General features: G+C 42.5%; 1 protein-coding gene across 9 annotated transcripts; it reads right to left on the reverse strand.

Moving 5' to 3' along the window:
- Positions 1 to 83: 83 nt before the first annotated feature.
- Positions 84 to 27,990, reverse strand: NOD1 (nucleotide binding oligomerization domain containing 1). Of its 9 annotated transcripts, none has more exons than XM_050317732.1 (13): positions 27,889 to 27,990; positions 24,088 to 24,271; positions 18,363 to 21,600; positions 16,366 to 16,540; positions 13,718 to 15,521; positions 11,594 to 11,677; positions 10,442 to 10,555; positions 8,854 to 8,937; positions 6,736 to 6,819; positions 4,629 to 4,712; positions 3,931 to 4,014; positions 1,703 to 1,786; positions 84 to 250 (listed from the first exon to the last, which is right to left on the reverse strand). In XM_050317732.1, the coding sequence occupies exons 3-13, from the start codon at positions 18,576 to 18,578 to the stop codon at positions 178 to 180; spliced, it is 2,886 nt and encodes a 961-aa protein (XP_050173689.1). In that variant the 5' UTR covers positions 18,579 to 21,600; positions 24,088 to 24,271; positions 27,889 to 27,990; the 3' UTR covers positions 84 to 177. The 9 variants fall into 9 exon arrangements, with proteins under 9 accessions (XP_050173689.1, XP_050173714.1, XP_050173723.1 ...); XM_050317757.1 differs by lacking the exon at positions 24,088 to 24,271 and having other exon boundaries at positions 18,363 to 18,701; positions 19,266 to 19,317; positions 27,889 to 27,940; XM_050317766.1 differs by lacking the exon at positions 27,889 to 27,990 and having other exon boundaries at positions 18,363 to 18,701; positions 21,529 to 21,600; positions 24,088 to 24,450.
- Between the last annotated feature and the right edge of the window lie 5 nt (positions 27,991 to 27,995).

Raw genomic sequence — 27,995 nt, forward strand, 5'->3', positions numbered from 1 at the left:
TTAGGAATAACAAGCAGGGTAAGGGGTGGCGCTGAGGGAGCGCAGCATGTTCGTAAAAAGGCAGCTAATCATGTATGTCTCTCCTGCCATGAGCCCTGTAGATTTCTGCCTTTATAAACTCTGTGGTCCAAGCGTAGGAGTGACCTTTGTTAAATGAACTTGGCAAAATGTCCTCATTCAAAAGCAAATGATCCGTTCTTCATTTTCAAAAGCTTTCGACTCTTCTTGGCTTATCAGGTTCCCGTTCAAACTGGAGGGGGAAAAAAAAAGGGATGTGAAAGCAAGGTAGTGGCTGTTGCCCGTCTTCTATTTTTCCAAGGTTTTGGAGCAGAGATCACACGTTTGCAATGCTGTGTGAGCTGCACACTTCTCAAAGGCGTGCAACTGGGAACTGGCATCAGACAGGCCGGCTACAGCACTGCTGTTCCCACTGCACGTACAGGGAACAAGGCTTCTCCTTCAGAAATAAAATCCGAACACACACCTAAACTCCAGTAACTGAACTCGGTGTTGGAAACCCACCTGTTTGCATTTCAGCAAGCAGCATATAGCTGATAAACGTTCTTATCATGCAGTGGGCTAGTTTAGAGAAATTTAAATTGTCCTCAAAGCATTTCGAGCCTTCCCTGACAACAGGGGAAGAAAACCCTGTGAAGTACTCAGGCATCATTAATGTGAAATGACCGACAGAAAAATCTTCAATTCTGGCTATGCAAAGTGAATCTACCCTGGTATTTACACCCCTGAAAATGAGCAGCCTGGTTAAGTGCTGCTTGCAGAAATGTTGAAATCTATTAAACCATTTAGACGTATGAAATTATTCGGGTTAATGAACGCCTCTGAACAGTCAGGCCAGAATCAAGAGACAGATTTTAGTTTGAAGATTCAGAATTATCTGAGTGGGAATTGATGTCTCTTCTACAGACAAATAGTGACAGTGGGTTTTGAAAAAAGCACCTCTTCCACATCTCCAGGGAACACACTAGTCAGACAGTGAGTCATTGTCTTTCTAAGCAAGAATTCAGTGTCCTTTCAGTAAAACAAATACATATATTTAGAAATAAATTTCATGTTCAGTAATAAAGTAGCAGTGCTAAAAGCAGCTCAGTTCTATTGACTTTGGAGCTCCCTGAGGTGAAGCAAGGAATGTGGTATTTGGCTTTCTGCCTTAAATGCACACGTGTGACTATGTGATGCCCACCTAATCTAAAACAAACAAATCCTACAAAAAGTTAATCTTCTTGTAGCTTAGCACTTTCAGTGTGTTTGGAGCACCGCCCAAAGAAAATCCAAGCACAAATTCTACAAACCAAATAAGTAATGCTGATTAAATATAACCATCTCCTACTTGTTGGGATTTAGGTCCTGAAAAGCATGAGCACGTTCAGAAGTTTAAAAGTGAAAAAACAGGGCAAACAAAACTTGGTCTATAAATTTAGGCCCTGGTTCTGCAAACCCACATGATCTGCAAATCAGTGGTACAGGCAGATGTGAACTAAGAAAACTGCTTGACATTCATAACAAAAAAAGGAAATGTTTCAATGGCAGCAGCTTTTTACCTATTTGAAATCCACAGCTGGAACTACAACCCCTGCCTCACATAAACTTGCTCTGAATTTTTTAGGCTGGAAAGCAGTAAGACAAGTAGTGTTTTAAAGGGAAAGAAAGTTTACAAGTGAGCCTCTGAGGAAGGGATCTTTACCAGATTTCTTTAATGGTCGTGTTCTCCTTGAGAGCTTCGCTGAGGTACTTCACCCCTTTGGCTGTAATTTGATTCTGTATAAGCCTAAAAAGAAAGCATTTCATGTCAAACTAACATGCAAACTAATTTGCAGCGCCTGCACAACCTACGCTCAGCCTGACATCAAGGAGCAAAGCTGTCTGCCACAAGAAGATGGTTATGATTTTATCCACGAGAATGGTACACAGTATTGGTCAAATGCCCCACATTTGAGTATTAGTTTTTTTCCTTTTAATCTTGCATGTGGTTGCATTCTGGAGATACTGAGCTTAATTACACAGCTGACAAATTTTTGCTAAGAACTGTTCACTAGTGGTACGAGATTGTGGTATTTGGACTCTCTGAGACAGATAAACCTCTTAGCTCTGTTTTCTTACTAAGAACACTGTGAGACATTTTTAAGTGATGTACAGAAAAATTCTGACTACAGACTCTGTATAGGCCTAGTGTTTTAGCAGTTATGGTCCAGAGGCTGCCAAATTCTCCTGTCTTGTTTATAAGACCAACAAGATCTTTGAAAAATAAAGCACTGATTTTGACTCCAGGATGAGCAGGTGCTAGTCCCAGTGAAGCCAACTTAGCATCTATAAATTATGTCTCATCTGAGTTTAGGGAAAAACAAAAGATACATAAAATCCTCAGGCAGTCCAAGTGACAAAGCAGTAGGTAGCTCTTATTAACCACTGTAGACCATCTCGGAGCTAAAAATGAAGAAAGGCCCATCATCTGCATGAGTATAAAAAGTCTCATCAGCCTACCCTAATTCAATTCTCACCTTTCAGTCTACCACGGTGAGCCCCATAGCTGTACCATTCCATGTGACTGGTTGCATGAATCCCTCAGGATTCAGGATTGGGCTGAAAATTGGGGTGTATTGAAAAATCTTTTAGGGAGGGAGGGAGAGAAATAGGTTTTCCCATTAAAGGACTTTTTACACTTGGTGAATGAATCAAAATGCAAAAGGTTCCAGTAGATTCTTTCAGTTACTGAAAGAAAAAGATTCTTATTCTGCCTCAAGTTCAACTATATTTAGGTCACTACTTTTTGGAGGTATCCACTGGTATAACCAACAAAGTAGGATATAAACTTGTCTACTCGCAGAAACCCTTGGACAGTACTGAGTCGTGGTAGAGACGCCTATTTAGATTACTATGCCTGCTTTGGCTGGGGAAAATTTCATTATGAATTCAAACCAAAAGACGCCTATTTAGATTACTATGCCTGCTTTGGCTGGGGAAAATTTCATTATGAATTCAAACCAAACTACTCAGTGAATTATATCTGCAGCTGTGCACAAAGAAATCAAGCACTTCCCCCCCTCCTTTTTATTTTCAGAGTGATGGGCACCACAGCTTGTGTTGCTTTCAAAAGAGGTTGCAAGTACTTGGCACCCATGACAACCAGCATGCTTCCTAAGGGGTGGAAACTAGGATTAATACAGGGAGTGTGCTAGACTGTGGTTAGCAAAGTCTTCATAAAGCTTGTAAAGGGACTCCATTTCTTATGCTCTCTTGATTGCTTGAAATGAATGGATGGCTATTTGTTTCACAGCCCGCATCTGCCCAACCCCATTCATCGACGGATTCTTGTGAATCTCTGGATTAGAAAAGCTAACACTGTGTTTTCTTAGAAGTGTAACAAGTCTCATTGTGATTGCTAGAAATAATCCCTGGTTTCCTGGGGATTTGTGCCTTAGAGATGAGTGTCTTGCATGAGTGTATTGCTAGCCCTAGAAGAAAGCATGAGACAAATGCAACATGTATTCAAGTGTCTGTCATGTAGGTTTTTGGTTGACGAGTAAGAACTGAGCTAGCTACTTTCATAGTATGATGAGAAATAGAAAGAAATATAATAACCTTATTCTATTGTAGCTGTCTGGTTATGTCTTTTTTTTTTTTGAAACCTTTGAGTTTGAGGCCAGTACTGTTCCCTTAATGAGAGGCGAAATCAGTCAGTATACTGTTTGAAAGTTACCAAGACACGCAAACAGCTTAAACTTTACCCTGTATGAAAGCAGGCTGAAAATTCTAGACAGCAGCTTTACTAACTTCCCGTTAGAACTGTCTACAACCAGTCAGCTGCATCCAGACCATGCACAGAAAGCTTACTGTGACCTACATAGACTTGGAAGGTGAAGCTTTAATGTAGTGACTGCCAAAGAGCCTGTGCCTCTGTGGAATGTAACTCACCATAAATGCACCAGTTTCTTGTTGACCTTCAGCATCTCTGCAAAGCTCATTGCTGCCTCATCATCCAGCTCGTTTTTAGTCAACCTAATTGGGAGAAAAAAATGTTCACTTAGGATGTAATTACTTTTCAGCCCCCTGTTTTTCCAGCTTGACTGTGACTTAGCTTTAGACAGCCAAAAGGCTGTTCCTGCCCTGAGCAATTTGTAAAGGCTGGACACAAAGAGATACTGAAGAGAAGCCCTGGAGGTAAAAAAGACAAGTATCAGATCTTAGTTTCTCTGAGCAATGTTCTAATGATACTTTCTCACGATGCTTTAGTGTCTAAAAGGTGGAGGAGGTGTAGTGGGAAAAGGTAAAGAGGTAGAGACAACACTGAAGAGGTGCAAAAACTGGGGACCAAGTACTTGACTTCAGATGACGGAAATGAGAGAAAATGGGGAAAGCAAGATGTAGGGAGCAGAGTAAGGCATGACACTGGGTCGTAAGAATATGTCCCAAAAGACATGTGCTGATGATGCATCACATGTCCACATTCTTCCAAAGGGATAACTTATAGCTTGCTGGTAGTGAAAGCACAGGGGATAAGGTCAGGCAGAGAAGGAGAATAGCAGGGCTGGTGGGATTGGAGAAAATAACATTAGGCTGCAGTTTTCTCTGGAGAAAGAATAAGAGGAGAAGTAGACCACACTGTCAATTACCAGAATATTCTCACGGAGTTGTTGTGTTGCATAGCTTCAGCAATACTTTTGCCTCCCTCTGTTGTGATGCCATTGAATGCGAGACTGTGAAGTAAAGATACAAACGTGTAAGAAACTTGGCTCTTCCACTGCCAAATACTTGTGAATATCCTGGATGATCTTCTTCCCAGTTGTACAGTTCAGCATTTGTTTGTTTCAGAGGCTCACATACTTTGCAAACCAGTAAGTCCTTATGACTTAGGAGTGAGAACAGCTCACGGGCTGCAGCCTGAGTGCAGGCCTGTCATAGAGGCCATCAGGTTTGCTGTCGGCGAGTGGTGCTCTTGAGGCTGACAGCAGAGTTGCACCCAGGGATTTTGAGAGTCAAGGCTTTAAGCAAGGACAAAAAGTTACACTTAGCAGTACATAGGTTTTTACATGTGTTTTTCATCCCAAGTCCCTGTACGAACTGGGCACTTTGTCCTTTCAGTCCTTCCGATGCACCAATACCTCATTCATCTTCCAAATACAACACCTTCTGCTGTGTATGGAGAGATGAGCTTGTAAATGCTTTCCATTACAAACCACAAACATTTCTTAGTCTGCCCTTCATTCTTTGAATAGACACTGGAAAAATCATCCAGTTGAAGTTATGTTCCAGGCTTTCAAAACCCAGAAAGCATCTCGCCCCTCAAAACAATTAAAAGTCTCAAAAAAGGTAGAAAATGGAATCAAGTAGCCAGTCCCTCCTAGCTTCAGCTGAAACTAGATATTCTTAGTCCAAAATGACTGGGCCTAAAAATGGCAAATAAAGTAAACTGATGCAGTAGGGATTATCTTCCCTTAATCTTCACATAAAGCTGCCACTGGTGCTAACTATGGATTCAAATCATGGAGCACGATTAACCAGTGGAAGATAAGAAATAAGCCCAAGTGCAAGTACAATGCAGAGCAGAGGATTCACACTGCACAAGTGCCCGCAAAACCAAGCTGGAGACAGCTTATTTTTGCAAACACATTCATCAGCATATTTGCTCTCTGAGAATCCCTGAGCTCTGATTCAAGTTCAGAATGTTTTCTTTTTAAGTCTGATGCATCTGGATGGATTGTGCAATTACGGGAAAATTACTATTTCAGATGGCTTTTAAGTTCAAATACATTTAGGTCACTGCACCTGTTCAGCTTTTAATTTTTAAACTCGACTATCCACTTGCAGAAAGGAGGACAAGACACCAGCTCTGAAAACCCTGGATCTTAAGTGGCAGCAATAAACTCTCCAGAGATCCCCAAACTCCCAGAGTATTTCTAAAGAAACTAGTGCCATATGCCACCTTGTGGGGAAACTAAGGAGCCTTGTTTGCTCCCTCACCGTGAAGGCCAGTGGACCTGGGAGACAAATGGAAAGGGTCACCCTGAACACAGTGCTCCAGCTGTGTGGAGGGACTCCAAAGGAGCAGCAGCTGCCTCAATATGCATCTTTAAACCCTCAGCCAGCATTTGGGAGTTGGGAAGGGGATGGGTTGTTTAGCAGTGCTGACTTCTCACTGTGCTGTACTTCCAACTTTTCCCACGTTAGGGCTTCCTGAAGGCTAGTTTGAGATGCTTCACTGTGCTCCAGTGAGAACTAGCATGAGCACTGAATGTGTGGTGGTGTAGCTCCACTGGAGTACAGGATGAGCCCAAATGTAAAAATGTCCCAGTCCCTACCAAGTTTATCCCCCTAAAAATTAATTTGTTTAAAGCTGCTGCACCTTTGCAATAGGAACTGTTAACACTGAGCTCAGTGGGAGACCAATTCTGTGACATCCTTCTGCTAGGGCTCCCAGATCGAAGTGGCACCCACTGACCATGTGCTTTCACAGATGCCAAGAACTCCGTGCAGCATGAGGGGAAGACGTGCAGACAGAGGAAAGGATGCCATCCTGCAGTGTTTTTAACTTGCTTAATGGTTGCACAGAGTTTTTTGACTCAATCTGGACTCTTGCTTGCACCAGAAGCCTCTTGGTTACAGCAAAGGCTGCAATACCAGGTGGCATTCCAAGCTAACACTTGGTGGGGAGAGTCATTGCTTCCCAGCATGATGGAAAAGCCACCACTACAATGATGCCTCGTTTCGACAGTGTCTTACCTCACGTTTGTTAACCTGGGGTGGTTCCTCAGGGCCTCTGCAAATGCCTTTGCTCCTTCGTCTCCAACTTGATTACCCCACATCCTAGTGGAGAGAGGAAACCAGGAGATATCAGTTGTGCTGCCCTACTGACTGTCGGCATTGCATTCTCCCTTTTTCTCTCCTCTCTCCTCCTCCCTGACTACTTCACAGTCTTTCAGGATTGTGAGACACCTGGCAAGTACCCTCCCTGCTGAGCCAGGTATGTTCCACTCCCTGCACATCACACCACCAGCCTCTGCTGACTCACCAGTACCCTAAGGCCACATCACAGAAGCAGCTCTAGGAGACAGTCTGCTGCAGCAGGAGTGCTTTTGGGAGCATCTTGCTGCACTTGGAAAACCCTCTGCAGCCCTCTACACTTACGTGGTAAAGGTGTCTTGAGGTCTTGTACAGTCAGCTGATGTGAGAAACCCACCAAGTCCTAAATCCTATAATTTTGTGCTCAGTATTTCCTTCCCGTATCCTGGCTGTGATTTTCCTGTAACCTGTTGGGCACAGACTGGCCTTTACACAGTGCAAAGTACAGGTCCTGGAAAGACTCCCCAGGTGCATAACTGCATGGGGGAGCCAAACGAGGTGAGTTTCTGAGGTGAACTACTCTACAGGCTCCCCTTCTCCTTCAAAATAGTCTGGTAAAATGGTTATAGCCAAGTGACATCTCCTCTCCCAACAGCTGCCAAGAGAAAGATCAGAATTTCACAAAGACAGTACAACGCTGGGCTCTTCCACACAATTGTGGAATAGTATTTCAAATGACAAAACAAAACAAGGCTTTAAGAGAAGCTAACACGGTACAGGCTGGAGAGATTTGATCAATAGTTACTAGGAGTATCTGATTAAATCCTTTCTATGCAGACTAACCACTTCAAAAATTCACCCTCTATTATGAGGTTTGACAGCACCTCTGGTGAGGTCTAAGTCGTTGGATTTTTTACAGAGATCACAGCTTGATGACTCAGAGCCACACTCAGATTGATGGGTAATTAGCTGGCAGCTCTTTTAAAATCAATTGAGCTTTGTGGCATCTAAACACATGGACTTCCAGTAAGTTCCCCAGAATTTCCTTGTCCTTCAGACCCAGTGCAGTTTGCTCTGTAAACATTGAATATATCTGTTTAAACATTTCTGTCCAAGCTATCCTAAATCCATTTGGAGTGATCATTTCCTCCACAGGAGGAAATAGGAGTCCTTCAATGAAATTACAGCAAGTACAGCACAGCAGACCCAGCTGTATGGACGTGTGCAGACTGTTCACTGTACTTCTGAAATGTTGTAGAACAGAATTAAAGGCCAAAAATCTGATTGTTCATATCCAATTTTCATATTTCAGGGTTACTATGATTTTCACAATGGCCAAACAGAGGTTTTAATGCCATGTGTTTAAGTATTAAATTCTAAGAAATAGGTTCTCCTCTAGAGTGAAAAGAGAAACTGGGATTTGCCAGAAGGGGGGTGAAATAAATAAAGTACAATAAATAAAACCTAGCACCTTTCCTGAGAAAGAGGGCAGGAACTAAAGCTTTAAAGTACATTCAGACCTCTCTACAATAATAGCAGACTCTCCAGTTAGGGACAGACTAGAGGTGGATGATGTGAATTCCTTTTTATCCTCTCAGATTGCAACTTTCTCGGGATGCGATGCAGAAGGTTTGACAACGTAAGAATGACACTCAATAACTAGGTACAGTGCCAATAGTCATAAAAGCACACAGACTTAAAAATAGACAGGTATCTCCAGAGGACCTGTGTTGCCATAAAGAAAGTGGCTATCTTTACACACTGTCCTCTTATTTGTTTGTCTCTCCTTTAAGGCTCGGTCAGAAAAGTGAAAAAAAAAAACAAACAGAAACCAAACCCCAAAACAAACATTGTGTGAACTGAAGAACAACAAAGCAGCTCTCCTTTTCCATGGAAAATGTGGCTGTGCTTCTATACTTGTTTGTTCTAATGCTGTTGTTGCGGGGGGAAGGAAGAGCAGGAGAAGAGAAGGTAAGAATGAAAAAAGGAATCCTGATGGATTTACAGATGCCTTGCCAAGATCAAGCCCTAAGGTCTGCTCCTTAGCACCAAACTTACCCGATTTCAAACATTGTCTTGCTCTTCTGGATGGCCTGGGCAAGGCACTTCCCTCCTTCACTAGTTATTTTGTTTGCTCCTATTCTGCACAAAATACATGAATTGATGAGGTACATCACTTCCAACTGTACAGCTATTGGAACATCAGCTCAGAAAGCCATACAAGTAATTAAGGCTAATTAACCCTGGAGGCTAGCTACAGTTGTCAAATATTAACCTAGAGCAGAAGAATACAGACACATGACCTTTGACTAAAAGACAACATTTATGTTGTCTTTTGCTTATTTTGCATGTCAGTGCTCCAAATCAGAAATATTACAGTAGAATCTTGGGTTTGGTGCTCAGTGTGTTAGAAATGAGCTTTAAGAACTGATCCTCAAGGCAAGGACCCTGGACTAGTTTTTAGTATAGCTCATAGTATCAGCAGTTGCTACAGAGCACATGAATTACATGCAGCATGTTTCATGATACCACAGGAAACAGAATATTTCTTGATTGTGTGGTTTCAGGGGACGCTGCAGCTGACAAGCACAGGCTGCGATAATTTCGAGTCTTTCTCTTCCAAGCATGGGCTGTAGGCAGTGGCACAGGTCAATGCAGCAGTGAGTGTCTCTGGCTGGCATTCTACAGAAGGCCTTTTCTATTTTTAGCCTATGTGGATATCAAATGGCTGGAGTTCAAGGAAGGGGTAACTGCGTATAGATGGATGTAAAGAACAGATCAAACTCCAAAACCCCTCAAGTCAGTACACTGACATAAAATTGGCTTGTTTGAGTGACTTCAGGCACATGAACATGCACTCTGTCTCGAAATAATTGCTAGGATTACTATGAGGGTTGAAAGTAACCATCTGTCAACAGGCTTTTTTTGTGAAAATGAGATTAAATAAGCAAAGCACCGTGTCAAAGCAGCAAAAGAACCAAAGTGCTCTTGGGTTTCAAAACTCTGCAAATATTTCAAGTGTGAAGGATGTGGCTATAGTGTGGTTTCAGATCAAGTTAGTGGTAGAACAAGGACTAGAACTCAAGAGTCCCTGGCTGCGAGTTGCTACACTCATACCAACAGGTGACATTGCTGCAGTTACCTCTGTTTTCTGCTATGGTCACAATTAAACCACTGGTTAATGATCTACCTTCATGTCAAACCAGTACTGTGCATGGCCAGACACTCTTATCTGGGGAAGTTCCAGGAATTAAAGGGAACAACTCACCATGTGAATTCGGGGAATTGCAGAGCTGAGATACGGCACCAGCACAGCCTGACTCCAGGGGCCCATGAAAGAGCAGATACTAAGAAGCTTGGTACTAAATCCAAGGGAATTCGCCTACTGGAAGAGGCAGCAAGGTTCATGCAAAACTTACGCCTTGCTCAGTTGCTCAGACCGGATTTAGGTAAAGAACAGGTCTCAGGCACTCCTTTAACTTACTGCTATATTCCAGAAAAGACTATGGATTCAAGCGTTTCCCCTGCTGCCATCCACTGCTAGACTACTGCAAAAGAACATGCAACTGCAGCCGAAGTTGTATTTTATTTCAAATACAATTTTTATCTTTTTTTCTACTCTCCCTTGCCTTTCAAGTTGCTTTACCTGGAGAAAGGAAAAAAAGATCCAACATACTTAACATATTCCAGGCTTGAACATTCTTCAATTAGTTTTGCAACATATTTGGCTCCGACATCAGTGATTTGATTGCTGTATAAGCTTAAAGAAAGATCACATTGGTAAAAATAGGTTATTCCTGCTGTTAAATATTTACAACCTGAATATTTTATGATGCACACATAGCATCTATCTTTTTTGTATGGCTTTGTACATATTCACAGTTGCTTGTATTTCTATTTTGATATATAATTCATATTGTGAAGGGCTAGATAAAAAATACAAGGAGACCAGACTGCAAATCATGAGAAAATATTTATATAAATTTTTTAATATTAAGTCTTCCCAAGCAAACAAAGCTTTCCTTTATTCCTCTGTTAGTAGAGAAATAATATTGCCAGAAGATAAGTCAAAAAAGGAGACACCATAAAGTACTTTTGGTCTTTTAAAAGTCATAAAATCCCCTTGTAAATATTACTGAAGATCAGATACCTGAGCAGTTGTACTTACATTAGGGCACTTGAGGAAGAAAGCTATTCTTGGTATTCATGTTCACCTTTCAAAAAGTTATTTTTACATAGCTACTTAACCAAGAGCAGGCACTCAGAGCTAGCATGCCTTCCAGCTTTAACTTGATTAAGAACTAATTAAGCTCTTGAAAGAAATTGGTACCATGAACAAGACACATGAAAATCTATGTTCCTGATACTACTCTCTACCAAGCTGTATCTGCTTTGCATAGTTGAAATAAATCAGTAGGGAAAACAACAGGTTCTAGCTACAAAGCAAACGATCTCTTGCTTGTATTCTCTTTCCCCTCCACATCAGAAGGCTTTAGGTATAAAACTATAATGCCTACACAGTTCAGTAACCTGACAGTAGTCTGCACTGTGGCACAGAAGGGTCTGATGGAGGCCACCCAGTGAGGCAGTGTGATGGGAGAGGAAGCTGTGGACCGCAGTGAACTTTTACAGGGTAGCAGCTGAATAATTTCTGACACAAAATGCTGCTTCACTTATGGCCAGTAAATGAGGAGGCAGCTGTAATTTCCACACCACCTCTGCTGCATCAGTACTGTCAGCACTGGAGTTTTATTTTCTATTATCAATATCTAGGGTTCTGACCCCAAATGGTACATACCCCAAGAAAGACACAATTCGGTACTTGGAGAGTTCTTCATACAAGATCCTTACACCGTGATCTGTGACCTGATTTACACTGAGCCTGGAATGAAGGGAATGAAAAGAAACTTTAAATCAATACAGATTACAAGTGTTCATCACCCATGAGTTAACAAATGACTGGAGGTTTATGCATTTTCCTCTGATAATTTAACAGGTTCGTATTAAAAGCCGTAAAGGGAAATGTCAGCTCGGTTTCATATGACTTACTTCAAAACCAATAAAAACCAGAAAGCCTCAAATCTCCAAGGCAATGCTCTGGAACCTTTCCATAGAACTGAAAACAATAACATGTAGGAAGTCAGACACCAGATAAACATCTCACCTCCTCCGGCGCTTATTGTGATTTCAGGAAGAAAGTCTGCCTAACACCCTAGCAGAATCAAGCTGTGCAGACTGCTACTCTTGCAACCTTCTCTCTGAGTACCTAGTAAAAGCCAGGCATCTTGAAAGTCTCAACACATTCAGGCTTCACAGAATAAAGATTGTGAAAAGCCCTGGCCAGAAAATAGAACTGCAGTCCCATGAGTGTGCTAGATGTTTCTGATTTTGTTGTCCCAGCTAGACATGAAACAAATCAATGTCAGTCATTTACAGAATAAAAATGCTTCTTTTCACATTTGGGGAGTTTTTTGGTTGGTTTTGTTGCTTTTTTTTGGTAACTTCTCAAGCTTTTTCACCTTGACTAAATGGTTCAAGTGAAGTATTCCAATTCTGATGAATCACATTTTCTGCATAAAGCTGTCCCTGGGAAAACATTTTGATCAGCTTTAGTTTCTACACAAACTCAGTAGCTGAACATTCACTGCTGAGAGGCCCTTATCATCAACAGCCTCCCTGGCCTTTACTAGTTAGTAACTGGGTCCAATTGGAATGCCTGAGCACACAGGAGAAATCAGCCAGTTTCTGCAGATCAGAACAGCCTGCATCTTTGAAAGGGATGGTTTAACTGCTGAAAACATCATTTCCTGGCCTGCAGAAACTGGTCATTAGAAATGAAAGTCCTAACATCTGAAGATCCATAAAGACAAAAAGGCAACCTAACAGATGGGTTTGGTGCCAGGTATGGTGCTAAGGTCATACTGGGTGTGGCATAATTATATGATAGGAACAAAGAATGAAAGGCTGGCCTTTTCTTCTTTTTTTTTTGGTTTTAAATGTTTATGCATTTTCCCCTGAAGTTTCCTCATTGCTTTCTCTTGGGAGGCCAGTCAATTTGCAACTAACTGGAAAAAACAAGAGTCACTTGTTTTGATTTAGTCTTAGAGAAAAACAAGGCAGAGCACAGCCAAACAGGAGGAATAAATCCAGTTGTTACAAAAAAAAAAATTTTTGTGGGCTGAAGGAGTTTTAAAAAAAGATACATATGAAGTTCCTGATTTTCTGCACCTAAATGTTTGGACAAATTAGATACAGTTACATAGCACAACCTCAAAAGGCTGGGGGTGAAACAATATGGTCTGTGATGTTGGAGAGGCAGTTAGTTCTCCCTGACCACACCAAGCCATGTCCTACCTCCACATCACCTCAGGGAAGCACCACCACCTAAAGACTTCAGCTACATCTTTTCGCGGAGTACTACATGATAGCTTTTTGTTCTGTGAAAGCCAGACATTTTGGCAGGATGGAGAGGCAAGAAATTCAGAGCTTTTGATCATAGGCTACTGTGAATAATAGATCCTTTCTTTTCCCCATCCACCAAAGGGCAGAGGTGGGTTCAGGCAATCTTCAGATAATGGGGGACGTATTTCTGTTTCCTTTCTTCTCCCTTAAGCACTTTCTTTCATAAAAATCCTCTTTTGAGACAAAACAATTTGAGGTGAAGCTAACTAAACCTACAGGTTTAAACAGTCCTGGCTTTTAAGGACTTCTTATCACCCTCTCCATTTCAGTTTCCAAATTCACAGCTTATCCCTTCTCCTGTGACTGCATGAATGAAGATTTCAGAAGACTGGCAACTTTAACTTCCAGCAGCAGTACTCCCCATCTTTCTCCACTTCTGAGATCAATTCCTTCAGCTCACCAGCTTCACCTTGTGAAACTGACCAAGGATAAGCAAGGACCTGCTTACAAAGACTCCTACCTGATCACTGCGAGCTTGCTGAAAGAAGGCAGCAGCTGTTTTATTCCGTAGTCATTGATGTTGTTGTTGTCCAAATCCAGAGCCAGGCGCTTCCGAAAGTGATGCAGCACAAAGGAGATGGCGCTGCAGTCGGCAGAGTAGGCATTGCAGTACGCCAGCTTGATGTAATTGGCGTGCATGCGTTTGGCAGCCAACTTCCCCACCTTCTCACTCTGAGTCTCGTAAAGGCACCTCAGCATCCAAACAAAGTTGGGCTGGACCTGGATCTGATTGTAGCTTTTAAGCCTGGACCGAGTGTAGCCTTTCAGGTGGGATTTCATGCTCTCCCCAAGGTATGTGATGAGTGTTTTTCTCTTCCTCTTAAGGACTGCAGGTGAAACTAAATGCCTAAAGAGCTTCTGCTTGGATCCAGAAAGAAGGCCACAAAGAAACATGTTGGTAAAATTAAAGTGTTCTTTATTTTGGAAAGGATTCTCCCCTGCTAGTTGTTTCTTCAGCCAAGGGATGCGAAGGCAAGTAGGCTGGGCAGTCTCAGTGAAAGAGCATTCATTGAAGAACTCAAGTAACTCCTTGGTGCCCACTTTCTCCTCAATAACCAAAAACAAAGCTGTGAAAAAAGACTGAAGGGTTGAGTGCAAGAACTCGTAAGTGGCCTGACTGTCACAGCCACTGTAACCTTTAACTGTCCTGAGAAAGCCCAATTGCAAATCTTCTTCAGAGATGTTCGCTGAGGAGACCTCTTCCTGCTCAAAGATAAAGAAAGAGTTCTCCATCCCTTTGTATGCCATTTTACCCAAAGCTAGAAGAGTTTCCTTTCTGGATTTGAACATCTCTGCTTGGCTCCTGATGTTGTTCTTCAGCAAACCTGTTTTCAGAGATCGGTTCAGATGAACTTCAATCAAGAGCAAAAATACGTCTGTCAGTGTAACAGAACTGTCTGGAAGCTCATGGCTGTCAAACATGGAATAGAAGTGTTCATAGCATTTAAAGATAATCCAACAAAATAAAGGCACTGAACACAAACTGCAGAGATTGGGGTTAGATTCCAACTGGTTCAATACCAGTGTTCGTTGCTGCTCATCTCTGAAAAACATAACAGTGTATTCCCTCAGGTTACTGCTGGAGAAACCACGGAGCAGCACTTTCTTTTTAATGATGTTTCTTTGGATCTCAGTTCCTGTCCTTGCTGTAAGAATTTTCCTGGATCCCTTAAGAAGCTTTCCTCTGAGAAGGCTTACCAGCAGTGCCAAGGGGTGAATGGGTTCATGGGGTGAACATATCTCAGGTACACTACTGAGATCAAAGTTGGAATAGATCTCATCAAAGCCATCAAATGTGAAAAGAACTGTGTGAGGGAATTGCAAGATGTGATGGAACACTTCTGTGGGGTCCTGGTCTGGGTAGCAATTATATTTGAAGAGCAGGTCTTTCAAACATATGGCTTTATCTTCCTTAAAGCAACTAAACATCCTACATGGAAAACGAAAGAAAAATTTGGCCCCTATGTCCAATTTTTTTTTGGCCCAAAGGCTTTGAATCTTCTGCAGCAAGATGGATTTTCCAATTCCTGCATCACCATAGACATAAACAGTCTCTCCATCTTCATTAATTAGTCCAACTGTATCATCAAAAAGGGCTTCTAATTGACCCACATGGCCAAGACTCTCATTGGTAAAACTGACCAGTTCCATGATGCTGTTAGAGTAGATTTCTTCAAGCAGCATCTCCTCCCTCTGAGTGTACGACATAACAAACTTGGAGTCCCGTCCCAGTTCATATCTGAGTTTCTGGCAATACCTGCTAACTAAAAAGACAGTGAACTACTATTAAAAAGCCTATGTAGACAATGACCCACCTCTTTGGGAACTCAGAGTGGGTAATAAGCAAAAGTAATTCTCATGTAAAAACGGTTATTTGGCAGATTAGTTCTATTCGTGCTGCCATCATCACTCACTGGGGAAATTCAGGTGCTAATGAAAGGTCACTTGAGTCACCACTTCCTGAAAGCCAGTACTGATGCTGCATTGGCTTGAGGGGCTGCTACCTTTCATCTGAGACTCAAAGCCAACACTCTGACCCTTTGTTAAAGGCTGCTTTACTTGCTGCAAAGGTTTGTTCAACTTGTCAGTCACTGATTAGCCTTTACACTTTATTTATATTCTACCTGCAATTCTATCAGGTGGGTGCTTATTCTTTCCTGACCTGTTTGGTCACTTATATTATTGTAAATAGAAGGCATGTATTTTAGAAACCAAGTCTCAGACACCTCAAAAGGTTTTTTTAAGACGACCAAAAAAATGAGAGTCTCAGTTATCGTGCAATGTTGGCTTGTGTTTTTACTGCACCAGAAGCTTCACTTCAGATGGGGACAAAGTAAATCATGCATTTATGTAGTATGGAAAAACCTCTCAGGAGGAAATAATTTATTTAATAATTATTTATTATTAAACTCTGACTTTCAGCATAGCTCATCATTTAGGATCACAGAATAATTCAGGTTGGAAGAGACTTCAGAAGATCTAGTCCTACTTCCTGCTGAGAACAGGATCATTTATGACATCAGATGAAGTTACTCTTCTGTCACCAGATTGGAGCTTCCCACATAGCAGGGTAGTTCTAAGGGAAGGGATAGAGATGTATGACCTTACCTGGATCTGTATTTACCACAGGTTTTCTACAAATATTCTCTGAAGGCTCGTAACCTATTTCATCCAGCCAAGGCTGAAGTTCATAGTAAGCATCAGTGACTTTCTGGAGGACATAGATGAAATATTCTGAAACTTCTTCTCCCTTGCTTTGAACCAAGTCTAGAATTTTGCGAACCTGAAGAAACACCACATGAAAGATCATTGATACACAGCATTTGATGACAGTAACTCCTGTGACTGCTTTAGGATCCTTTCTGGACTGGAGCAGGGGACAAAAAACAAAACTGGTACTTCAAAAACATGAATGCAAAATCTAGCTCTGAATTTGAACCATCATAAAACTCAATTGCTGCTTGTATTTGGATGTTGCAAGAGAGTTGGCTCTGAAGGTCTGAACTTGTAGCTAAATCATATGCTAACCAGAAACAAAACGGATAAATACCACTCCTCAAGAGGGAACCCAAAGGATTTCCTCAGCTTGGCTAGATGGTATATTTTAAATCCTTTGCTGGTTAAAATAATAATAAAAAAGAAGTGGTTTCTCAATGCCTTAAATTCACCCTCTGTTTCATAAATACTCCAGTCACATTTGGGTTTACCTCAGGATCCATCCAGATCCAGAGCATAGAAGGCAAAATCTCCTTCTGGATCTTAACCCTGAGCCAAAACTCTACAACTCTTCCATTTAACATAATAACTCAGTTCTTCAGGCTCTCTCTGTGCAATGGCCTTGTGGCCTGCAGCTGTCACCAAAACTAATGGCTACCAGGCAGTGGCTGGAGCAGTTCAAGACCAAGTGTTACCTCTACAGGCAAGAGTGTGATCTCTGTGCACCAAAACAGGGCAATCCTAGTACAAGACCCTCCACAATCATCTGGGGGCACATTTGGAATGTCTGGGTCCCTTGGCTAGAAATGAATGAAGAATTCAGTCCTAAACCAGACAGAGACTGTGGTCTCTTGTGAGCTTAAAGCGGGGTGAGGTACATGCAGCACAGCAAACACATGGAGCTTTTTTTGACAATTTGTATGCTCTAAAAAGCAATTTTATGCCTTCCAGAGAAGTTCCCACAGAGTCCACTTCACTTACACTACTGTGGCCTGCTCTCTTTCTCTGCTTAGACTCCTCATGCATGGCCTCCCCCTCAGCTTTGTAATAACAATCATGTATATTATGCTGAACAATAAGAAATTGAGATAATCATACAGTGTGCATTTATTCAGCTTTGACCCTATACACAGAGTGAGCACTGTGTTACCATTTCAATGTGCCAGCAAGAATGATTATTTTATGAAAATCTGCACTGTTAGTGAAGTCCAAGGTCTCTGAATTTTTTATGGTCTGCCTGCCCCTAACTGTGACAGCATTCTGAAGCTGCATGATTGTTTGGTCTGGGAAACAATCTCCTCATCTGTTTATGATGCAAAGAGCAATTGTGTACATGGTAATTTTCTCCTAACGAAAGACCAGGAAATAATTTTTACTCCTGATGTCCAAAGATGAATTAAAACCCCAAGTGTGCCAGGATATATCAATTTTCCATAACATTTACAACATACCTAGGTCTTTTAAGAGAAAGGAAGGTGTGCATATGGACAACACACAGTCATTAACTTCAAAAACAATGTTTAATTTCTGTCTCTCCAAAAGCAGGATGAGCTGTCCCACAGCATCCTAAAGCAGATTCTCCTTGCAATACTCTCATACCCATTGTGGACACCTCCTTATCAGAGTACAAAGCTGCAGCTGGGAGGGACAGAACAGCAATTATCACCTTGCTCATTCTTACAGCTGCCAACGGGCACTACAAGCAGTGCCAGCCAGGCTGGGAAGAGATGTGCTGGAGACACATATCCAGAAGGAACATGATGAGGCAACTCCAAAATAACAAAGACCACAAAATACACTAGATGTAAAATTGCCAGAAAAACCCATGAAGGCTCCTGGTAAACTAAAAGTAGCCAAAAGCTCAGTGGCTAGTGAAATAAAAATCATACCTTATCTGCTTGAGTAGGAAACTGGACAACAATCTCTGCATCTTCAGTGGAGAAGTACTCGTTCTTAATCAAGTTATCAATCAAACATTGAGTGTTTCGGATTCTACTGACCAGGAGCTCTCGGTGTACCTTCAGCAAAGCAATGAAGGATGGAGGGCTTGCTCCTGGAGGTTTTTTCACAGAAATGTCCCTGTTAGCACCAAGTTGGCCTTCCATAGTTGAGGTAGCGAGAAGCTGCTCCACCAAGCCTCATCTCTGAGAAACTGTCCACTTGTGGTGAGAGGTCAGCTTGGAGTTAACTTCAGGAGAACAGGAAAGCTGCCTTTCACAGTACTGAGCCTGTAAAATGCAATTGCACAGAACCTCAATTTAAACCTTATCCTATGCACATATACCCTTCGCCTAGACGTCTAGAGAATGCTTCCAACCTTTGGGTAATATCATGACCAACTTTTTAAAAAAGTTTCTTCCTCAGGTAATTCCATTTATTTGGCCAGGTTTTGGAAAAATAAAATGTCTAGAATAGGCAGTCTCCCTTCTGTACCAGTACTTTACTGTGCTTTTGCCTCAAACAACACCCCTGGCATCTGCTTTATTAACTGCCTGTTCTTAGTGCATAATTTAATATTTTTTATTAGCTTTTCATGTTTCAGTAGACAAAGGAGGGCATCTGTCCAAACATAATCTGGACAAGGAAATAAATGGAATAAAATTATACTTCATAGCAATTAATTTTGTAGGAGGAATTAATTTATAGTAGCGATCCACTTTGTTTTTTCTTTGTTACAACAACAGACCCTGTATACAGTGTTAACAATATGATACCTGTCCCTGAAAGCAAGGCCTTGTGAACTCTGAGATAGTTTTAGCTAAACTAAGGAAAAGAATTTAGCTTCAGGGCACCTTGTTTGAGAGGCAGTAGTGAGACTGTGGAAAAACCATTGATCGGCTGTTCCTGTTAAGAAAGCAAAGAATAAAATGCTGCTAAGTGAAAAGGCTGCTGTAGATTTCAGAGCTACCAAACCTCTTAGGGGCACAGGGCACTTCCTGACTCCTAAAGCTATTGGTTCTGACATGTAAAACAGGGAATGTATCATTGCACTGGTTTATCTTATCAAGTTCAGGTGAGTAACTATAAAAGTTAAAAATAATTTTTCAGAATCTGAAAAAGTATTACAGAAAGGACTAAAATAAGTGATTATCCACATACAAGATCCCATCTCTTATGACACACAAAAATTCTGGACCTCTCCCTGAGCAGGAATTGCACAGAATAACTGAATTCAGAGACTCTTTCCTCATATGACGAACTAGGCCTAGAAGGTGGTATCACAACTCAAGTTCTTTGGGCATCCAACTCACCTCCATCTTCATAAAGGGAAGAGATTGCACACAATACAGCTTGTAATGAAGACACCAATTTAAACCCTGTGGAAACACTTAGGTTTGAATGCCTGACCTCAGACCCTGTACGTACACCTAGAGACTAAATATGGTCCTTTAACTCAGACAGCTATGGGCTCAGGAAACCCTCTCATTGTTGGAGAGATGTTGTTTTGAAAACCATACTCTTTAGCATGAATGCTCTCTCCTTGTCTGCAAATACATATGTGGTGTCTGTCCTTATTCTCTACACCATTTCTTGGGAGCTCTTTTCAGATGGCCATTTATTCACATTTTTCTCTACAAGGCAATAAAGCAAGAGAAATCAGGATCAGACTGCTCTCTATTGTAAAGCAGGGGTTTTTTTTGATTGCAGCTGATACACCATTTAGCAGGTATGAAGTTATATTGTAATTACAATTCAACAATAAGTTCATTTAGGTACTATTTAGGTACAAACTTGCACATATGATTTCCTATGCAAAAATCAAATTTCTTGCAAGATCACAACTGAATCACCTCCACACAGACAATGAAAATTTGCGTGATCAACACAAATTACTGTCATCCCCCAGTAACACTTAAAACGTACTGTGGATTCAAGGGATATTTGGAAGAATGTTTTTAGATTCTGATTACAGTCAGATCAATGAAAATAAAAGATGAAGCCCTTCTTCTACAATTCTGTAAAGGGGCTAACTCTGATGCAATAAAATTCTCACAAGACGTTTACAGTGATGGCAAACTTTCCGAACGCTGCCCAGATAAGCTATAACTGATCCCTGCCAGCTCACAGGTTCCTCTAGGTGACCTGTTACTGGAACAAACTCATTTCCATGGGTTTTCCGTATCAGAAGCTGCAGTCTGCATCAGTAAAGCTGCTCCCGCTTGATGCTGGAGAAAGACACAGTTTTATGGATGTTTAGACCGCATTTTAGTGATACTACCTATCTACACCCACGACTGCAGGGCAAATCATCTTAGCTCCTCTGAATTCCCAAGAGGTCCTAAGTTATGGTTGCTGACCTGAACGGCTACAGATAACTGCATTAAGACTTGGGCTCTCCAAGGGCTGCCAGACCAGGCAAATCTCCAGCACAACTGCTTTGGATCACATCCAACTCCAAAACCAGCAAAACTCTTTCAAACAAATGGAATGTAACCTAGTGATCTGACTTTCTTACCACCTCAGTAACTGACAGCATCTACTCAGACATATTAACCTTTCATTACTCCATTCTTATGACCCACATGATGACGTGGCCGATTTCTGAGTCACTCAGCTTCCTAGAAGCCACACTGGCACATCTCTTTGTTCAGGAAAGTTCATTCTATAAATGAACTCTACCATGAAGGTCAAACAATGTTGAAAACATCATTTACTCTAAAGATTTTGCAGGCTTTTAGTTAAAGAGACAGAGTTACCTTAAAACATGCAATAGAAATATTGACCCTTCTCTTTCAAGGTACTGCATCTGCCCAACATTCCCTGGTTACTTTGGCTGTTCTAGGACCACGTTATTCTAACGCATTTTCTTTCTTCCTACTTTGTGAGAATAACTGAGACAAACATTCAGAAAACCATAAGAATGAACCATAAGAATTCTGTCATGTGTACAAAACAAATAGAAGTATTTTTTTCACTCTTCCAGTTTCATCTACAAAGAGGGTAAGAAAAGAAGAAGAAATACAGCAGCAGGACAGAAGATGGAAAATATGGAGTGATCAGAAGGTCTCAAAGATGTCTTCCCTGCATCTGACTAAGTCCAAGTCAGTACAAAACCTGGTTGCTGCTGGAAGGGGTGTGCATACATATGCTGCAGGACAGAACATGTTCTCTTTCGCACAGGTTGATCTGCAAGAGAGTGAAGAAACAAGAAATGTGTATATATATATGTGTATGTATGTATGTATAGAAAGTAAGGCTAAACATTGAGGAGAAAAGGAGAAAGAGGAAAAATGTCAAGCAGGAAAGTCAAAACTGGCAATATGAATTCTGTGTATAATGACCTACTCAGTGATATTTTCAGTGACAATATTAAATTTAAGGCAAAAATACACACCACCCAGTACTGGAGTACACAGTACTTTTCATCAGTCCCTTTTAATAAGAAAAAGTGGAAATTTCCATCATCCATAGGCTAAGAAAATGCCACATCAGATGAACAGCTGAACACCTTAAACAGTGCTGGAACAGAAAGACTTCCTGCCACATGCAGTAAAGAGCAAGGCAGGTATGTGCATGTTTGTAGCAAAGTGTATCAGCTCTATGAAGAAACTGAGACTACTCAGACTAAGAAAACCAAAAATTTTCTACAATAGCAGTTCCAGGAGCAACAGCAACTCTAAAAGTCCTTCCTGATCAGCATAAGAAATATGCTTATTCTTTCAGAGAAGCACACTGCCTGTAAGATTCTGACATATATGGTTCTATTTTGCTAGGGTGTGAGAGGTTTTTGTCATTGTTGGTTTTGTTTTTATTGTTTGGTGTGGGGGGTGTCTTTTTGTGTGTGTGTTTTGGAGGTGTTGTTTGTTTTTGTTTGTTTTGTTTGGTTTTGTTTTGTTTTTTAAACGTGCTGCCAGTGTGTGACACCATGAGGTCTCCAGCAAGGCCTTCACCTCTCTGTCTGCAAAGAGTCCTGGCTTCCATGGTGCTAAATCATGAGTTTTTTCAGTGAGGGATCACAGGATTACAAAGTACTAAGTCTCTTGTTAAAGCATCTGTTAGTGCTACAATGTTAGGTTATACATCTGGTATATTTAAAGGTAAATGCTAATGCAGCTTATAAATAGGCATTGAAAACATTTCCTTGCTAGAGTGCATACAGTATGCTTTGCCTTATCTCGAGCACTCCAGATGCTGGATTCAATTCCAGTACAATTCTTGTGACTGATGTTGCATCAGTCATGGGAATGCTTTTCAAGAAGACTGGGACACACACCAATGTGAGACACATTAGTGCACTTATCAAGGGCTAAGAACATCCACTATTGAGAACTACTGCCTTATTTCTGGAACCGTTCCATTTCTAAAATGGCTAAAATGAATAAAATAATTTTTCTGAAAGCCACCTTAAGGCCCTTACAAGTTGTGGTAAGGACAGATCACCTATTCTAACAGCAACAGCTTGTGAACACACCTATTTAGAGAAATGAGCAAGAGAAAGGGAAAGATTTGTAAGCTTGATAGAGTAGCTGAAACAGCAAAACACCTAAAGGAGAATGGAGGCAGACAAGAGAGATGATACCTCAGCAAGGAGGGCGTCTAATATGGGGAGACAACATGAGAAACACTCATGGGGGAAAGCCTCCAATCTGGGAACAGAATAGACTTCTTGTTTCTGAGAGGAAAACTAAAGAAACAATTACTTACTCAAGAGGATGCCAATGATGTTGGAGAGGAAATTCAGTTAGCCCTTTTGAGGACAGCAGTGTTGGTCAGGTGAAGAATACAGGAAACAGAGTAGAGGAAATTAAAATGAACCAGAGAGCAGAGTGCTGGCCCACCAGTTGTAAAAGCAAAGAAGGGCCTGAGCAAATGAAGTGCTGATGGGGTTTGAAGTGATATGAGAAGCCACATCAAGTGTGGCAAGAGATGCATATCATAAACCTGCTTAACTGAGAATAACAAAGAGGAAGCAAGATGGGAGGCAGGCCAGGGATAAGGAGGGAAATGAAAAAGGGAAATGAAATTTGTCACAGTAAGAGGTATGGTAAAAGCACCAGTGCTTACAAGCAAGGTTTTGTATAACCCATGTGAATAAGCTGCAGAGGTGCTGACGGCCCATGCATGAAGGCATTGGCACTTTTATCTAGTGTTTCTTCTGAGTTCCCTCTATTCTCAATATTGTGCAAGCATATATACATTTCTAACTTTCCTGGCCCTGTCCTCCTCACATTCCTATTTTCACAAAGCTCTCTTGCTCTTCTTCTAAGAAAACTGATCTGCTTGTTCGACTTCCAGTGCTACAAATGGCCCCATGGCAGCAAAGAATATACTGGTTCATCACAACAAGGTCTTATCAAATGTAAGTGCTGTAGATAAAGGGGCTGAAGAATCTTGCAGAATAGATAAAAAACATTTCCACTTCTGGGTCAACTAGGGAACTGACTCCTTGTTGTGCTGGTTGCTCCCCAGGAGACTTTGTAGGATGAAGCAGTAAAGGCAATACAAGAAGCAAATTGGTAAACAACTGTCCCTTAAAGCAGTTGATTCAAGACCAAACTAGAATATGTCTGAAGAGCTGAAAACTCAGTTAATAATACTTCTTCGGTAGCCTTGCTATTCTGATGAAAACTGTTCCTCTAAATGGTATATGAAATAAAGTCTTGTGCTACTTACCTAGGTGTCTGCAGCCAGTATCTGGAATATCTTCAGGATTTTCACAGCACCTAGTAGCCAGCTCTGGCAGGACAACAGTGAAGCACACACAGAAACCTCAGTGCCAGTCCAGGGCTAGTGGAGTCCCTGTTGGCATAGCCTTCTGTCCACAGTATTCAAATTGCAATTATTCTTCGAGAGGTAGCTGTATGAAAAAACAGTGCTCCATTTCATATGAAAGTCTGTGCCCTTTGTGTCTCCAAGTCAGATTTGTTTCCTGAGAAGAGCTGTTTTACAGTGACAGCTACCCCCCTGCAGAGTCATTACAGCAAGACGAGAAATGAAGACTTTGCCATGCTTGGTGATCTGGACTCTGTCAGATCAGTCTAAACTCAACTTTTTGCTATCAGTGGGAGAGACAGAAGAGAGACTGATTTTCCACACCTTATTTCGTGTGTGCCACAGCAGTCAGTCTTTGACTATAAAAACTGAATTTCACACAACCTATTTTCATACAGCAGCTCTCACTTTTAAAAGAACTTCAACAATTTTACTATTTTACTATTTTACTTTTACCAGTAAAAAGCATGCAGAGATTAGAGACAAATGGGCACATAAAAAGTCTGCATGCTTTGATGAGAAGCAATGCAATGTATTTCCCAGAGGTACTAAAAAATCAGTCTTTCGTAGTAAAAATGGTGCATTGGTAGAGCTTGTGCAGAGTCCCTGTACTGATCATAAATTGTTCTGTTTCTGTGAGTTAAAGCACACTCATCAAACCCCAGTTCACAATCTCTGTGTAACTATCATCACTGATGCTACATGTCAATAAATGGCTCTGGGAGCCATTTGTTAACATCATGTTTGTGTAAATCCATTACAACTCGTGTGATCTTGCATTGCTCTGGGGTCACAGAGATCAGCATCTTTCAGTATTTTTTTCCTCCCTCCCCTCTCTCTCTCTCCTCTGACTGTAGCATAAGCTTTAGTAGCCATCCCTAGGTATTTGAAGAGCAACAGATATAAAAGAAGAAATTATTTCTGCCTCCATCTGGTAAAATGACAAGCTCTTGTTTAAAAGGCACAGGCTTTGACAGAAATATTCATATCCCTCACAGGTTTCGTTACTACATATTGTAACAGATTACTTTGTATAGAAACAGAAATTTATATACAGTGTTTGGATGCATCAATAAGCCCCTGCCAAAAAGATTTTATGTGGTTTTCTGATAACTCCCTTCTGGTGGGAAAACTTCAATAAATAATGAGAAGCCTCTACTAAAAAGGAAAGAAATTTTCTCTAACCAAAGAACTCTTGGGGTTTTTTTTTAAGAGATAGCAGAGGAGGGGGCAACTTAATGCTGTCTATAAAAGTGGAACTGCTTTTCTACTGTTACTTACTGTTTTTACATTCAACCAGCAGTGAATTCTACCACGAAAATTGCAATTGATGGAATCACAGAACTGATGGAATCATGGCCATGCCATAGCCTCCCCATAGCCACGGGGTACCTCCCTGCCCAGGTGAATCACTCCCTCCTCCCTCAAAGTACTGGGGCCTAAACGACCATTCTCAAAACCTCCAATCTTAATTGGACATGGGCAGGAACACAGTTATCAAAGATGAGGAGAAAGCTGAGGTATTTAACACCTTCTTTACCTCAGTCTTCAACAGTAAGACAGGTTGTCCTGAGGAGAGCTGGCTTCTGGAGCTTGTAGACAGTAAGGGATAAGAAGCTGAATAGCCCCCTGTAGTCAAGGAGGAAACAGTTTGTGACCTGCTGAGCCACTTGGATCCTCACAAGTCCATGGGACCAAATGGGATTCACACAAGGGTGATGACGAAGTTGATGGAAGAGCTCACCAAGCCACTCTCCATCATTTACCAACAGTCCTGGCTCTCTGGGGAGGTCCCAGACAATTGGAAGTTGGTGAATCTCACACCAATCCACAAAAAGGGTGGGAAAGAGGACCGGAAACTACAGGCCTGTCAGCCTGACCTCAGTGCCTGGCAAGGTTATGGAGCAGATCATTCTGAGTGCCATCACACAGCACCTATAGGATGGACAAGGGATCAGACCCAGACAGCACGGGTTTAGGAGGGGCAGGTCCTGTCTGACCAACCTGATCTCTTTTCATGATCAGGTGACCCACCTGGTGGATGAGGGGAAGGCTGTGGATGTGTCTATCTGGACTTCAGCAAAGCCTTTGACACTGTCTCCCATAATATACTCCTGGAAAAGCTGACAGCCCATGGCTTGGACAGGGGCACTCTCTGCTGGGTTAAGAACTGGCTGGAGGGCCGGGCCCAGAGAGTGCTGGTGAACGGGGCTGCATCCAGTCCTGTTTAATATTTTTATCGATGATTTAGATGAGGAGATTGAGTCCATCATCAGCAAATTTGCAGATGACACCAAGCTGAGGGGGAGTGTCAGTTGGCTGGGGCTCTGCAGAGGGACCTGGTCAGACTGGAGAGTTGGGCTGATTCCAACGGGATGAGGTTCAACAAGGCCAAGTGCCGGGTCCTGCACTTTGGCCACAACAACCCCTGCAGCGGTACAGGCTGGGCACAGAGGGGCTGGAGAGCAGCCAGGCAGAAAGGGACCTGGGAGTTTGGATTGACAGGATCCAGCAGTGTGCCCAGGTGGGCAAGAAGGCCAATGGCATCCTGGCCTGGATCAGGAACGATGTGGCCAGAAGAACCAGGGAAGTGATTCTTCCCCTGTACTCAGCACTGATGAGGCCACACCTGGAGTGCTGTGTCCAGTTCTGGGCCCCTCAATTCAGGAAGGATATTGAGGTGCTGGAGTAGGTCCAGAGAAGAGCAACCAGGCTGGTGAAGGGGGACTTGAGCGCAAGTCCTATGAGGAGAGGCTGAGGGAGCTGGGGTTGTTAGCCTGGAGAAGAGAAGGCTTAGGGGAGACCTCATCACTCTCTAGAACTACCTGAGAGGAGATTGTAGTCAGGTGGGGGTTGGTCTCTTCTCCCAGGTAACTATCAGTAAGATGAGAGGGCATGGTCTTAAGCTCTGCCAGGGGAGGTTTAGGTTAGATATTAGGAAGAAATTATTTACAGAGAGGGTAATCACGCAATCTAGCATTGGAATGGGCTGCCCAGGGAAGTGGAGGATTCTCCGTCCCTGGAGGTTTTTAAGAAGAGACTGGATGTGGCACTTAGTGCCATAGTCTAGTAACCACGATGGTAGTAGATCAAGGGTTGGACTTGATGATCTCAGAGGTCCTTTCCAACCCGGCTGATTTCTCTGATTCTATGACTCCGGCGTGAGTCAGCGCATGGATTCGAGGAAGTAAATTACCCAATTATCGTCGCTCACTGGGCAAGCGAGGCGGCACAAGGGCAGGAGGATCCCACCTCCTCCGCCCGTGAGACCTCGCCACCCTTCCCCAACATCCCTCAGGAACACCACATCCCCGCCAGCCTCTGGAACACCATTTACTCCTGGCAGCGCTGCTGTGCTTAATATGAAGGCGTTGTCCCCTTAGCCGAGCTGCTGCGGGCGGTGCTCCCGGTCCCCCCTCCCCACTCCCTGTCAAACACCGCCCTGCCGCCTCCTCCCCGCGGCGGGAGGGACCCTCCGGAGGGAGGAAACGGGAAGGATCCCTGAAGTTTCCAGTTCAGGAGCGGGAGCCGCCGGGGCGCAGCCCTTCCCCTCCCACCTCGCAAGCCTTTCGCGCGGTAACACAAACTTTGGTTTACAGGAAGCAGAAACTTGGGCTCACACCCTCCGTCCCTGTCCCGGCACGGCCGCTGACCCGCAGCCCGGCGACCCTCCCGCGCCCCCGGCCCTTCCCCGGCACTCACCCACCGCGGCGGCGAAGGGACGGCGGCCGGCCCAGGGCTGCTTCCCGGCTTCCCACCGCTCCCGCCCCACACACGGTCTCTCCGCCCCGGCGGGAAGCGGCTCCTCC

The sequence above is a fragment of the Myiozetetes cayanensis genome, unplaced genomic scaffold (assembly GCF_022539395.1).
Source record: "Myiozetetes cayanensis isolate MyiCay16 unplaced genomic scaffold, myiCay2020 scf1, whole genome shotgun sequence".
Lineage (NCBI taxonomy): Eukaryota > Metazoa > Chordata > Aves > Passeriformes > Tyrannidae > Myiozetetes > Myiozetetes cayanensis.

What these genes read in the sequence shown, in the direction of transcription:
- NOD1 (XM_050317732.1), bottom strand. Translation starts at nt 18,578, where the DNA reads ATGGAAGGCCAACTTGGTGCTAACAGGGACATTTCTGTGAAAAAACCT. An exon ending in TGTGGTAAATACAGATCCAG is followed by an intron (nt 15,522 to 16,365) that starts GTAAGGTCATAC and finishes CTGTCTTTTTAG; the next exon opens with TTAGCAGGTATTGCCAGAAA. An exon ending in TCTTTTTTTCCTTTCTCCAG is followed by an intron (nt 8,938 to 10,441) that starts GTAAAGCAACTT and finishes TATTTTGTGCAG; the next exon opens with AATAGGAGCAAACAAAATAA.